This window comes from Polyodon spathula, chromosome 1, assembly GCF_017654505.1.
Source record: "Polyodon spathula isolate WHYD16114869_AA chromosome 1, ASM1765450v1, whole genome shotgun sequence".
NCBI classification, from domain to species: domain Eukaryota; kingdom Metazoa; phylum Chordata; class Actinopteri; order Acipenseriformes; family Polyodontidae; genus Polyodon; species Polyodon spathula.
This window is the reverse complement of record NC_054534.1, coordinates 20,172,217-20,187,970: the sequence shown is the minus strand read 5'-3', so window position 1 is coordinate 20,187,970 and position 15,754 is coordinate 20,172,217. Positions and strand designations below refer to the sequence as shown.

Here is a 15,754-nt window from a genome sequence, read left to right as displayed (position 1 = left end):
ATTTAAACACAAAGAAAGACAAAAAGCAAAATTTACAAAAATAACAATCTCCAGGCTGGGCAATGCCTTCACTGGATTCAAGCTCTCCAAACAACCAAAAAAAAAAACCAACCTGCTTCCTCAGCTCCCTCTCCCCAAATGAGAAGCAGAGGCCTCCTTTTATATCAGGTGGCTGGGCGCTGATTGATCGTTAATCAACCTAATCAACCCCAGCCACCTGAACATAATAAACCCAGGCAGGTAGGGGAAGTTAACCCCATCCCTGCCAATTTCTAAAGAGCAGAGCTTTGCTCTGCCACAAGCAGTCACACAGAAAGAAGAAATACTTTACATGTACCACATACTAGAACAAATAGAAAAATATATAAACCATATACCACAGACATTTAAATTCAAATGACCCCAGGCATCATGAGACTTGACATTTTTCTAAATGAAATATTCAAGCCTGCGAACAGACTGTAGACATTCACTGTTTCTACAGTACAGGTTCTGCAGGTCTCATCTGTAATATTTTCAGAAGCCAGCTCAATTTTCACCTTACCTTGCCCTGCTGCATGGAACAGTCTACACAGCCAACCAGAATGTTTCCATGTTTAGCCCCAGGGATGATCTGTAGCCTTTCAAAGTTGCTACCTAAAATCACAATGTCACATCCTGATGCGTATGCCTGGAAATAAAAAAAAAAAAAAACAGTGAGATAATAATTAAACACATCACCCCCATTTCTTGTGCAAGGAGTCAGCCCTGCTACAGTGGCTTTCATTTGTATCTCCACAATTTAAACATTAGGAAACATTTTATTCCAGTTCTGGCTTGATTACGACTATAAGTTGTATATAAGGATGAGCAACTTCAGTCGTGGAGGATCATTATAAAAGCAAAGGTTAAAACAATGTGGCAATGAAAAGGTTCATTTTCACTGGCATGGCCTTTAAAATTAACTAAATGAGAGAACCATATAATACAGGTGTGTTCCAGCCATAAAGACCCTGGCTCTGATTTCCCATAGACAAATGTCCTACTTCATAATTTGCCTGCAAGTTACCCATAGTGGAAAATTCTGGGCCCTATTTTAAAGCAGGTGGTCTGTATCATTCATAATGGCACGAGGTTAAAACAATGTGTCAGTGAAAGGGTTGTTTTTTATTCACTGGACCACACCAAAAACTAATTTACTGTAATCAGAAAAATCAATACAGCTGTGTATCAATTTGCAGACAAACAGTGTATACTGTTTCAGTACAGAATAAATGTCATAGTAACCAACAAACTTAGTACAGATTTAGCATATATAACCCTGAAAATATAAAGTCACTACCTCAAATAGTTTCTCAGACAGGAGGCTTTGACACTGTTGCAGCTGCAAATCTGTAAAACTAGAAATCCGTTTTTGTGAACAAAAACAAAGCAATCCCCGGTAGCGTAACCTAAGGGGCATGTCATACCATACAGAATGGTTAAACCTGTATATATTGAATAAACCAAACTAACATCTAAAGAAAAGGACTGTGCATTTCTTTCATCAAGGACAATTACTCGCTATTTAAAAAAAAAAAAAAAAAAAAAAAAAAAAAAAAAAAAACTACTTCAATTACAAACATGGCAAGATCATGGAACCTGCAAACTACAGCTCTGGTCGTCTACTTTTAATGTATTAATGAGACAGAAGAATTCTTGTTCAAGGTGGAAGTCACATTCTAAAAACTGGTTGTCATCCCTACGGCATTAGCAATAAGAAAGACATTTCATGCTTTATTATTTTACTTCCTACTCCTCACCTTTTATCTTCATATCAAAAAAAGCACACAAATTATTTCAGGACTTCTGGATCTTATTCCCTACTTTAATAACATCCTACTTCCGATTTTTATCCCCCTCTATTATTTTTAGAACCGATCGTTATTTGAGCTTTGAAATTTAGATATGGCACTGATACCCTTGAATGCTAAGAATAAATCTGAGAAAGCTACTGTATATTCGTTACTGCAAAAACAACCCGCTGTCAACATCCCCTGGTTTGACTAAGGGTGGGAATTTCTACGGCCCTATGAACAAAATATGTATCTATTTAACAAATTACATTGAAATAGCACGGTGTTTGTATGACAAGAGGCTTGAAGAAACACACATCATGGAAACACATGAAAAAAAACTATTTTTGCACCACTCAGCCACCATACACAACCACGATTTTAACTGTAAAAAGCTCTGCCTCTCATGACACTTCACTTGCTGGCTACCGTTATCATTTGGGGGGGGGGGGGAGACGGATGACTACCTATAAGTTATTCTGAGCAGCTAGTACTGTAATGACTACTGCAGAATGTAGTGTCTAGTTGCTGTATTTTTTCTCCAGAGTTCTCAGGGAGATATTATTAAGTGTATTTTTATTAAATTAGAACAAATCAAAATATTGTACATAGGAAAAAAGAAGTGCTTTAAAAAATTAACTACCTGTTGTGTAATTCATTAGTAATTAATTGCAGTGCTGGGTTGACAAACTCATGCTCCCCTTAGGATTCTTAATTATGTTACTGTGGCTGGGGGTACTATATATTTAATATACTGCATAACAGTTAAGAATATTCCTTCACCTATGAGAGAATAAACCCCCTTAAACCTGGGAAATAATACCCCACTTTGTATACCAAAACAAAGCAATAACACATTAAAACTGCAGAACAGTTTGGTATGGCAACATCATACTGTTACACTGTACAACTGCAGATAACTTACTATGCATGTTGCATGCTGCATTACACCTGTCAAGAAAACAAGTGATGCAAAATCTTCCAAAATGTTTTCCTACCATGGTTTCTAGTCTCATCCAGCAGATGGTCACTTAAAGTACATAATTATTACTGATTGCTGGTTTGATACCACCTGTAATAATCTTGAGCAGTTCACAGTAGACTTGGCAACAGCTTTATTGCTCAAACTTCTAGCATTTGGTAATTTTAGTACCAAGGTTGTTCTAAAATACTGGACTGGGTGTACAGCATGGGCTCAGCTAATATCCCATCATGGCTTTCTTCTTAATGGCGCACAGCCTCTATTAGGCCTGTAACGATAATATATCTAATTATCAAACGATTGGGACCCCCACGATAACAAATCGATAACCTTTTTCATTTTTGATTGCTGTCCGAGTATCAATGCTGCTGGATCACAGCTCAATATATGTGATCCAATGAAACGTTGCAGCTTGTGCAAAATAGTTTGCCACCATCACCATATAGAATGCAAAATCATTGTACATGATCCGCTGCAGTAATGATTTAATTATTTTAAGTTTTTTTTATTCATTTTGGACACTCGCTAAAGAAGACTAGTTGAGATCCCCTACGATACTGAACCCGCCCCAGATGCCCATATCTACCAATCGGTGAGGAGAGCCCAGAGTGGTTATTTGCTGCTGTTAAGTGTCATTCAATAAATCCTGTCCAGTTTTCTTTTTGAAATTGAAACAAGCTTATAATCACACCAGAAACCTGGACCAATACACATAACTTAATTAAATAGACAAAATAGACACAGGTGTGAAATAGGTAGGGGTAGAATGTATGTAAGCGAATCCACGTAGGCCTAATGTTGCTGTGTAAAGTTCCATTGCAGGAAAGGGTAGGCTACCTCTAACGTATTGTTTGGAAAAATGACAATATAGTGGTATTCACTGAAGATAATACAAATCTAAGTGTAAAGGGCTATGCAAAGTCATGTATAGTTTTGATTAAAATATGACAGCAAAAAATGAAATTAATCTCTCCAGCCGCAGCACTGGCAAGGTCTGCTGCATTCGCTAGAAGCTGGGCTATGTGATTCATAAATTGTAACCAACAACAAAAAAATGAGATTTAATTATTTCCATGTGAATAGGCAATAGGGTTAACAGTTTTCAAACCTTGTTTTTTTTTTTTTCCTCTTTTGAATAGTGGAATTTTTTTTTTTTCTTCATGTTTACACTGGAAATCTGTCAGATTTTACTCTTATTTAAAAAAAAAAAAAAAAACATTTTAACTCGATAATGATCGCTAATCATCGTTAGAATTTGCATGACAACCGATGTCAACATCACGGTTGGATTTATGACACTAGCCTCTATACAAGAACCCTCAATATCTCCGACAAGCACCTGGGTACATATTATTACAATATCACAACAAAGGGAATGCGTTTTTTTTTTGGTGCATATGTACTGCATAGCTATTATGTACTATATGTGGCCTTACAGTATGATGATAAAAAATTGACAATGATAACACCGAAAACAATCTTAATAATTTATAACAAAGTACCTGGCGCAATTATAGCATTAGGTTATTTTGAAAAAAACTCTGTCACAAAAATACTGATACATAGTTTGTCCTGTTGGAAAAGTCACATGGTAAACTACTCATCATCCCCATATCCACTTTGAGCGTTAGGAACTAAAATATTATACAAATGTCCTAGATTCAAACAGTTTCAAATCAAATCAGTCCTATAAAATGAATGAATCCATAAAGTGATGTTAAACAAGATCAAAGCACTCGCATCAATACCAGATCAAAGGGCCACACACTCTCATGAATGACTCTTTCATTACTGTCAACACAGATGAGGTCAAAGCTTACAGTATGTCCACCAACACACAACAAAGAACCACCCAGTCAAGGCATACCATTTCTGTCTCTTGTAAACAAATACCAAGCTTTTCAGTTCATGTCAGGGTGTTCTGGTACAGGCCTGATCAACAACACTTTCAAGTAAAAATGATATCATATTTACATTAGGTTAGTAGCAGAATTAATGGCTGGTCAGAGTAAACAGACTAACAATTGTTCTAGCTATGGTCATTCTAGCAGAGTATTGTCACCCCCTCTACTCCCCTGAAAAAAATTGTGACCATCTTGAGCGAACAAAGTAATTTAACTGCCAAATTACAGTCCAGAAAGTACGCTTACAAAAGCTGCTTTTGTGTTTTTTTTCTGGAAAAGGACCATCCATATGAAACGTTCTGCTATATTGCTTAAATACTGCCAATATTTTCTGCTTCTCCGCTTTTAAAATATACCCAGTTGTACAAATATACACTGTATTGTAGAAGTTAAGCTCTACTTATTTAAAGAATGCCAGTGGGACGTGGAGTGTGCACTTTCTTTGAAAGTCATCATCACATGGGTTGAATAAGCTTTGCAGAGGGAGGTTCCAAAAAGGGTTAATTATCAATGAATACTGCAAGTCAACTCATCGGGTACAATGTAGTGACTAAGCAAAAACAAGTTGAAACTGACTTAAAAGGCAAAACAGCAATACATTACTTACTATTGCAACATGCTGAAACCGACTGCAAGTGTGGTTGTATACATCAAAGTCAGACACAGGTATCTATGTATTGAATACTTAGTACATAACAGCACATTGAGAAAAATAGAAAGGTACCTGGGACTCAAGCCCAGAACCCTTAACACCATGCTGTGCTCTTTATGGCCTGCCAGTTGGCATTCATTTCCCACTGTTTTCTGAAAAAAAAAGTAAATAAAATATATGAAATGCGGTCAGTGATAAAAAGCAGATGTTACAGTGCCTGTATTAAGCATCAAGATAGAACATTTCCATATCATGCTGGAAAACGATTAGCTGTGCTGCAGTGACATCAATAATGCCAATGCTGATTTTGTCAGAACAATGCAGCAGTGAAACTGTTATTTCTGTCATCTATAATGGAACAAAGAATCATAGAATACAGCTTTGTGCCAAATATGAAGCTGATATCTCAAAGCGAGTTCATCCAAAAAAGACAATATGGCAACCATATCAGGTTAAAGATTGAAGAGAATTGTTATATTTTGCACAACAAGTTTCCAAAAAATTTAAAATATGAAGTTGGCATCCCAATTCTTACTTCCAGGGATGCTCAATTAGAAATATTGCAATACAGTGCATTAAAACAATATTGTAATACAAGACATTTAAACAATACAAGTCCTACATTTTAAACAGTAAAAAAAAAAAGTGTTGATAATTATGCATTCCCAGATTTAATAACTAATGGTCTTATACTTTGGCCAATTTCTGAGAAAATATAATTACTTCTTCGGTTTCATATACAAGCCTATGGTAACTAATGTTGATTGTTTACCAAACTTATTTTTATTATATATACCCGAGTAAACTTACAAAGCAGTGACATAATGCAAAGCTTCCCATCCATAAAGCTCAAATAGGAATCCAAATAGTTTAACCAAGAAAAAAAAAAAAAAAGTATACTTCCATTTTGTTTTGTGAGGGAACAAATCCTGAAACAAACTGTTGTGTTCTACCCTTCAATCATTTTTCAACCTCCAAACTACATAATATGGTGTTATGTTATGAACTTAACACCATGTGTGGTTATTCTTATTGATTATTACACCTGTCACTTAATCAGGTTTTGGATAATTATCTGAAACTAAAAAAGTACCATTATATTTATCTTCCTGTATAGTCGGTACAATCTCTAAAGAGACACACTATTGTACATTTAATTAGGGACCGTTTAAGTTTCACAGTGACATTATGTTATCTGTGTAACTGCATTATCAATGTGTGATTGTAATTAACCTGCTTTATTATAACTGTCTTACTGTATATTCTTTTTTGTGATTTTTGCAGAAATGCTAAATGCTTTTTTTTTTTTTTTAAATAAACCAAAAATCTCTGTTAACTGGCCTTTTATTTGTTTTTTCATATCAAAAAGTGAATTGACCTATTCTTAGAGGTTTTTTCCCCCAATGTGCACTTCTGTTTTGATGTTAATGCATCTGGAGAACTGTTCAAATCCAATAACAGCACATATATACACAGTACACTGTACCTCTGTTGCTGGGGTTTTGATATGACTCCTTTAATATACATTGCTGTAAAATATGCTGCAAAAACATGAACTGTTGCAACTATATACAAAGTTAATTCAAAGTGTACTTTTTTTTGTTTTGTTTTTATCAGCTAAAACCTAAAACAGTACTTACAAAGCACGTTTTGGGGAACAAGATGGAAAAGAATGCAGAGTAGTACACTTGTCTAACAATTTCAGATCATTGGATTTTATTTACTCATGCCAAGGAATTTGATCTTAAGTACACTTATTTTTAAGTCCAAAGCAGGACGCAACTTTGATCTTTAGCTGTGGGAATTAATCTGCTTTGCAGAAAGAGAAAAAACACATGTCTACACAGCAGTTTTCACAGTGGAGCAGAGAAAACCCCCTTCAAGGACACTCAAGTCATGAAGTGCATTCAAGCACATTGCAATGACATGGCTTTAGGCTGTAATATTGGGGAACTAGACTAGTGTAAAAAGAGTTAGAGACCCTCATAAATTTCCTTACAGAAGGGATAATATAAATCCACTACATTCAGGTCTAGTTATTTACATCTAACAACTGTCAGACATTGTGCTTAGACAGTTCCAAGATCATTTGCTCCAAGAATATTGTGCAAACACTGCATTGTTTTCAGACGCTGAACCTCAGATGCAGGTACAGTAATGAATTGTTGCACTTCTAAAGACATGCCCACAAAGCTTCAGACTCCAAGGATTCTTTAGATTGTCGCCTTAGAAAATGCTAAAGATGATACTAGATCTTGCATATGCTCCGAGTACAAGTGAATTAAAAGGTTTAAGAGTAAGACAAAGACATAAGTGATTACAGGTTATTGGCACAGAACACAAGTGCATTTTATGTAATTCAGTGATCATGGAAACTTAATTAAAATAAATACATTACTAAATTAATGAATAAGGAGGCTTTAAAAGTGTTCTTAAGCCATTAACTTTGGCATCCTTATAACTGTCCCACTCTACATTGTGATACAAATCTTTTGGTTCTTTGTCCCCCCCACAAAAAAATAAATAAATAAATACGCAAAAAAGAAAAACAATTCTAATAGTGCTAGAGCTAATAAGATGAAATTGCTTTAAAAAAAATTTAAATTATACCATACATTGCTGTAAAATGCTAGGTTATTAAATAACTGCAAAACATAATGGATTTCCCCCCCATTGACACTCTCTACCACGAGAGCATGGCACAAAAGAGAATACTGCCTGATATTTAACTAGTGAAGTTATAGGCCTGAAAGCAACATTTTCAGTATACAAAACAACTACAGTACCTCATCACAGTTGGTGGCAAACTAAAAAAAAAAAACAACAACAACCTTCTGCATTGATGATTATCAGTGGTGGAATGCTGCAAGCTAGCGATATTTTTACAGCAGTTTATGACAAAATTGTATTTTTGAAAAAATATAATAGTACCCGCTAAAGGCTTAAAATCTCACATGGCCTTTTTTATTGAGTACTATAAGGAAACATTTCTGTCACTACCTTAAATCAATCCTGTTTTTATAAAATGTAAGGAAATTGGTAACCAAGACATTGGCACTGACTAGACAAAGTTACTAGAGCCCCTTTCACACTGGCATACCCTACCCAGGTTGGAACTTACCCGGGTCAGCACCCTGTGTCATGCTGGTCAGCTACGCGATTTCACACAAATATGGCTAAACAGAAACCTTCCAACAGGCGTGTCTGTTCGTTATTTCGTCGGATTACAAACGGCACTGTGCACGCATTGTGTCTCGCTAAACCCAAGTCAAAGTGTCTCGACCCACATTCTGAGGGGAGTTGCTGACTGTGATCCAGGTAGCTAGAACCCAGGTTGGGACCCGGATAGGAGTCCCAGTGTGAAAGGGGCTTAGGAAATTGCCTCCTCTCATTCATAACTTGTATTATATTCTTATACAACATTGCTTACCATGCAGAAGTGTATTACCAGTTATGATTATACAATTATTCAACATTTAACAGCATGTGTTTTATATATCTAATGCATGTACAAATGTATTAGATATATAAAACACAACATTTTCAGTAGCTCCAAATTATGTAGCTCAACCAAACCACCTGATTTCACTACTACTGTATATTATGTACAAATGGTACTATCACGGTAAACAAAGACATTTAAATATTTAAAATATGGAACACAGCTTGATGTAAAAAAATCTGATTTAGAATATAACATATTATTACATTCTCAGTGATTATCAATACAGAGCTAGGCAAAAATAAAGTTAATGAGGCATAAAAATAAATGTAAAAAAATCACAGAAGCATAAATAAATATTTGCATATTATTTACAAAATACTGCAACTTTTTGTCTTTCTGTATTGCAGTTTATAGAGTCCTACTACCTGTAAATTCAAAATATAGCTTGGAAGGAAATACTGCACCGTGTCCGAAATGTGCTGGGTAAAAACGAGAACAACAGTACACCAGGAGTCTCTGATGCTGCTCCTTAGTCATGCAGTAATTGCTTGGTGTTATACAGTATTGTACATTGTTTATGTTCATTTTTCGTTCCTGGCATGACACTGAAATATTGTTCCGAACTACATATTCAAATGAATGGATGAAAGCATGCTGTTAGAACCTGACTATGTGCTCTTTAAGTAGGATTATTTAAAAAGTTTACAAATAGTCCTATATTGTAAGTTGCAGAAAAAACATCGCCACTTCATGCAGTAGTATTCAATACCAGTAATTGCACTATCTTGTATACATATAAACACATACTACTTACTGGTAAAACTAAGCCCTTATTTTCATGTTCACGGTTTAATGGCTTGATTACCAAGAACATTATTATATCAAAGGATGTGTAAGCTTACCGTGAAAGGCTGGTCATTAATGTTTCCCACTGCAAAACAGTTATCTCCTGGATTGACAGCTCCTGTAAGTACTTGGTGTAGATTCATTGTATTAATGTCCCTTTATTTCTTCAGTGTGAAAGGAGATTAAAATTCAGTAGCTGTGGGATGATGAGATAGCACGGACAACCTTCATTCTGTAGCACTGCAACAACCAGGAACTGCGGGGGAGGAGTGAGACTTCTTTTTTATGCTTCACAGTTCACCCACTAGATCAAAACCAAAACAAGCACATAATGGACAACTGAATCCAGTGAAAACAGTTCAGGCTGACGACGTGGTGTACAATCATGTTTGCTTACAAGTTAAAGATACAGCCTCGTGAATCTTTGTATCGATATAGTTAAACACAAAACCCAATTACAACAAGGTATTGCTCAGCCGAAAAGTCACGTAAACCGTCTATATTATAGTTGATGCATACTGCCTTATTCAAAGTTTCGACACTGACATAACATAGTGACACATCAGCATGACGTGGGTATGCTCCCCTTTAGATTATTAATGTTACTTCATAACTGCTTAAACAAGCCAACTTGAATTCCCTTTACATGAGAAATACACACATAAACAAGTTTAAAGGCGATCCAATCCACATGACTCAGGATCAAACGACCGGGTCGAAAAGGTCACACGTCACAAGATAGGTTACCCAGTGGAAATAACGAACCTTCACAAACACTTCTTACAGTTGCGGTTTCTTTTGATTCCGTTTATGTTGCCACCTCATAGTAAGGCTGTCAGGAACAGCCTCGCCTTGCTGTATTTCCACAGTTACAAATGTATCTAGCGTACGATACAGTAAACTCTTCTACATCAGACGCAGGTGACACAGAGAAAGTGCATTTCACAGCAAAAGAGAAATGTGTGCAGTCTTCACAAGAATAATAGTTGAGAGTTCTGTCTTCAAGTGTTAAAATTTCCTCCACAACGTTGGAACTCCGTTGTTATAAAACTGACACATTAACGTTATATCATTCCCAAATCATTTCTCCTGCAGTTTCGCCATATCGCCTCGTCACCAAAACACTCAACTCTGGTATCGCGAGAACTGCAAACCAGCGCCCTCAGTTCTGTACTGCACTATCACTCCCACATTCTGCTATATAAACCTCTGTAGTCAACCCAGTCCCTCCCCCTACAGGTGCCATTTCATTGCAGTCACCATGGACAGGTTGATATAATATAAATTATTAAAACTAATTCCAATTCAGATTTAAGACACGCTAACATATGTAAATGTATTCTATATATATATATATATATATATATATATATATATATATATATATATGTATATATATATATATATATATATATATATATATATATATATATATATATATGTGTGTGTGTGTGTGTGTGTGTGTGTGTGTGTGTATATATATATATATATATATATATATATATATATATATATATATATATATATATACTGAACAAAAATATAAACGCAACATGCAACAATTTCAAAGATTTGACTGAGTTACAGTTCATATAAGGAAATCAGTCAATTGAAATAAATTCATTAAGCACTAATCTATGGATTTCACATGACTGAGAATACAGATATGCATTTGTTGGTCACAGATAACTTTAAAAAAGGTAGGGGCGTGGATCAGAAAATCGCCATGCTTTGCGGCAGGTTTTGTGGAAATTCTCAGATTAAACATGATCCACTTTGAAAGTCAGCCGTGTTTTTCCACCGCATCTCAGTCGTTCCACAGGCATTTGCTTCACGTTTCCCGGTAAGCAAAACATTTTTCTCATATACTTTTCAGTGTACAATTTTACAGTATCTTTTCACTTGAGAGACGGTCGAAATGTCCCTTTTTATTTTAAAAATAAATTAAATAAATTAGTTGTAGTTCCGCAAATTGAGTAACTTACTGCGTGAGAGTTGGAGCTAAGATAAAATACAAATTCATTCAGCGAGGAGGAGGGTGTGCGTGAACCTTTCGTTCATGGTGGGGGTAGGGGGGTCTTACTAAATATGAGATAGGGTTGAAATACATGAAATTCGGGCTCAGCATTTTAGTCAATATGACACATCTAAACTCACCTGAACACTGCCATAACTACCTTTCCTCCACTCCCCCCTTTCCCCCTTCCGGTCTACCCACCTTAAAGGCCTTAACACCTTCAAAGATTGCAAACCTGGATTGTGAGGAAAGGAACGAGATCCAATTACAACTTCAGTAGGCTAAGTTGAGTAATTTCAATAAAAACATCAGGAACATTTTTTTATTTTATTTTATTAACCATCTGATAACATTTTGACTAACTTTATTGATTTGACATTTTAACATTTTGATTTCATGGTGTTTTAGACATTTTCAGAAATACCAATAATTGAGAATCGCATCAAACGAAGGACCTTCTGATGAGTATTCCAAAGCTTGCCAGGAATTTGACATTGATGTTAGAGAAGACGCAAAGACTCTTGGCTGAAATGGAGGAGGAGGAGGAGGTAATATTGTAATGTACATAATGTTATGTATTGTTTATGCCCTATGTGGAAGGATTAGGTATTTGCATCTATATGTACTGTTTGTTACATTTTCACAGAATGGGAATTTTTTTCAAGGTAATGACAAGCACACATTAATTTGTGTGTTGCAAGTTTGCTAAGAAACTGTTTACTTTGGTAGTAAATTAACATGTTGTTATAGAAAGCTCAGAAGCAAAAGGAAAAGGTTGAAAAGAAGCAAAAGGCAAAGGAGGAAAAAGCAAACTGAAAAGCAATGGCGAAGACAACGCATACAGATCCTACAGATGCTAAAGTCCATTGGTGGAAAAGGGACAGTGAGGGATACAGAGTGTTTGAGAGCTGAAAAAAAATTCAGGAAGGCTACAGGAACTGGTGGGGTTGCTGATTTCTCATTCCAGTTTGTTTTTGTTTGTTTGTTTTTTTTTAATTTAGGCGTTGCCAATTTTTACCCCTGTTTTTCTCCCCAATTTGGTATGCCCAATTATCTGTATCCTCGGCTCACTGACAGATAGGATGCTATCTAGAGAAGCGATGTTGGTCGTACCGGGTGGAATCTGGATTATTAATCGAATCATGGTGATCGCTGAACACCCTCTCCCCACAAAAAGCCCTTCTTATAGTTATAGCACCAAAATCTACCACTTTCGGTATAAAAGGTGACACCTTTTTTTTTTTTTTTTTTCAGTTTTAAAAGTCAGGATTAATCTTAGTTATCCTGCTCCAAAGCAGGTTTATTTAAGTGTGATACATTACCATGGTTTTAAGCCTGAGTTATTATTATCTTGTTTTGTGCAACAGACTAAGCCTGACTTTCACAATTAAACCTGGAAGTTATCAGGATAACTCTTTAAACCACTTTTGTGCAACAGGCCCCTTGATGTAATACAGCTGGTCATTTGAATTATTGATGTAGAAAAAATAAAAACAGTGTAATGGTTATATCTGTCAATATAGAGTCACACTTCTGATTTCATGGGCCCTAAGACAATTGTAAGTTTGCCTAGCTAAGGACTTGTGCTAAGTGACTTAATAATCATAATAATATTAACAGTAAAAATAAGAAATCGCACATTGGTGGTTACATGTAATGTATTCGTGGGTAAATTAGGTTGATCAAAGGTGTAAAGGTAAATGATGTGCCTTCAACTTAATGATACCACAGTACTTAAGATTTATAATTGTATATTGTATTACATACATACACACACACACACACACACACATATATATATATATATATATATATATATATATATATATATATATATATATATATATAGTATATATATGTATATGTATATATATGTGTGTATAATTTATTACACACCTTTCAACACGTGAATAGAATTGGTAGCCTACTTTACTGTTAGTCATGCATATCTGTTGTGTCTCTCAAACTTCTTTTCTGAGAAGTATTTGATCATAGGTATGCTGGCTAATGCAACATGGTTCTTAATTCCAATCCCTGGTCCTCCCTGTGTCTCCTGGTTTTTGTTCAACTGAGCTCTTAAATACTTAATTAATCCCTCAAATAAATTGTTAGTTCAATTAACGGTTTAAGTAAAAATGCAGTCCTCAAAAGCCAAAATGTGCTATTTATGTCTTGGATATCTCATAAGAAACAGTCCCTGAATGCCATTTTTAACAGTGCTGTCCCAAGCAAGTTTTTTTGGGGGGGGGGGGGCATATCTCCAGTTTTGGGTGTCCCAGATACTTGAACTTTGGACCAGGGCCCCTCTTAGTTCCCCAGTCCATCCCTCAGGCCCCCTGAGTCTCCAGTTAAAAAAAAAAAATCCCAAATTTGGTCCAGTTCACCCCTGAAGATGAAAAGGCTAAGATCCCTCATACCCCATCTGAAAGCACCTATAAATACTAATGCTATACATGTATAAGTGGTGAAACTATGGCAGGGTTATGGCTGCTAGGAACAAAATCTCTTGAGACATTTGACACATTTATTTCTGTTTAAATTCCATTTTTAAAGTAAAACACAGAAATAGTCTTACTTTTGAGAAGACTTTCATAAAGTGACTGCATAATGTCGACCATTTCCAGTTCTTGTAGGGTTTCTGACAAGGGAGACACAACCAAAACCTCTGTCGTGAACTCGTTCTTCCCAGTAACCTTTTTCCCCAAAAGGAGCAGAGGGAAAATTTCCAGTGCCTGAAGTTTATCTAGCTGAAAGTCACAGCACTGAGTATACAGTTGAGTTTTGACTGGTAATTATTATGCAAATGCATCATAAAAGACATATATATGGTACATGCTTTAACAAGGATAGTTTTCTGAGTCAGGACAATGCAAGATTTCCTTTAAAACAGACAATTGTGCAACACTGTAATAACTCAACTACAGGCTCTCCCTTTAGAAAATCCAGTCAACATCATGCATCTTACTGTACAGTTAACTGCTTCATCCCTGAGCAATGATTGTGTGCTGCAGCAACAAGGAGAGTATGGGCAAAGTCAAATGAACAACACAGTCTCTGCTACAGTACATTCGGAGCAGGTCTAATACATCAAATATGTAAGATACAAAAAGAAGACTTCAAATATATTCACTATGGCAACATGAGTAATTAAATTTAGTTGTGCTTTTTAACATGCTACTTAAAGAAGTTATGTAGTTTTTTTCTTTTTTTCATAAGTGTGAATAGTATGTTATTCTTATTACATTTAAGTCACAACCGGAAATAGGTGTCAAAGCCACCTAACAGCTCGCCTGCTCTGTAAGAAAAATCTTAACATAGGCTACACTTTATTATTTGTAGATGACACTCACAATTACACCAGGGGTACTGCACTAGCTCATCTCCACTTTATGGCAGGTGAGCTAATTAGTCCTCACAAAAATCTTAACATGTACCTTATCAAGTTGTTGCATATCAGTGCTATGCAGTGATCCTCAAACACGTCACATGTAAAATAAACACTGAATAAGTACTTTTAAAAATCTTAACATTACCTTATCATTTGCTATAACACCCACCCAGGGGCATAACCCAGGAATCTCTGGGCTTGAGGGCATGAGATTATGGGTATCAATGCTACGAAATGACCCTCAAACACATCACAAGTAAAAGAAACACTGTAGCAGTTCATATAAACATCTTAACATAACCCTTATAATTTGTACATGACGCTCAGGTCGAGGGTATTGCATTAGCTCTCCTCTACTTCATGGCAGGTGAGCTAACAAAAATGAGCAACATGAGGCCATTGCTATTACTACATATACTTACCATTACATGTGCAGAATCCAAAGTACGGACCTCGTTTGTTATTCTTGGGTTTCGAGGTCCTCCATTCCTCTTTTGTGATCTGGAATTTCCCCCTCGCTAATTTCAGCCTGGCCTTGTACAGTTGCTGGTCCCGGCAGTGTGGGCATGTCTTGCAGGCATTGTTGACGAGTTGTTGGCGTGTCTTGCATTTTGTTTTAACTTGATACATGCTCCACCTTATCCCTACTGCGCCGGTTCGCCCCCTCCACTCCACCCCAGCCGGATAGTTATGGTAGTGTTCAGGC

The 15,754-nt window shown here is 36.0% G+C and overlaps 1 protein-coding gene across 7 annotated transcripts in view; it reads right to left on the bottom strand.

Moving 5' to 3' along the window:
- The window catches only part of LOC121315319 (dmX-like protein 1), a 71,548-nt gene extending 60,801 nt beyond the window's left edge, over window positions 1–10,747 (bottom strand). For 6 of the 7 annotated variants that reach the window (XM_041249356.1, XM_041249370.1, XM_041249373.1 and 3 more), the window contains exons 1-2: window positions 9,700–10,394; window positions 545–670 (exon numbers count right to left, since the gene is read on the bottom strand). In XM_041249356.1, coding sequence (XP_041105290.1) covers window positions 545–670; window positions 9,700–9,786 — 213 coding nt within the window. In that variant the 5' untranslated portion in view covers window positions 9,787–10,394. The other variant, XM_041249363.1, reaches the window with a different exon arrangement.
- Between the last annotated feature and the right edge of the window lie 5,007 nt (window positions 10,748–15,754).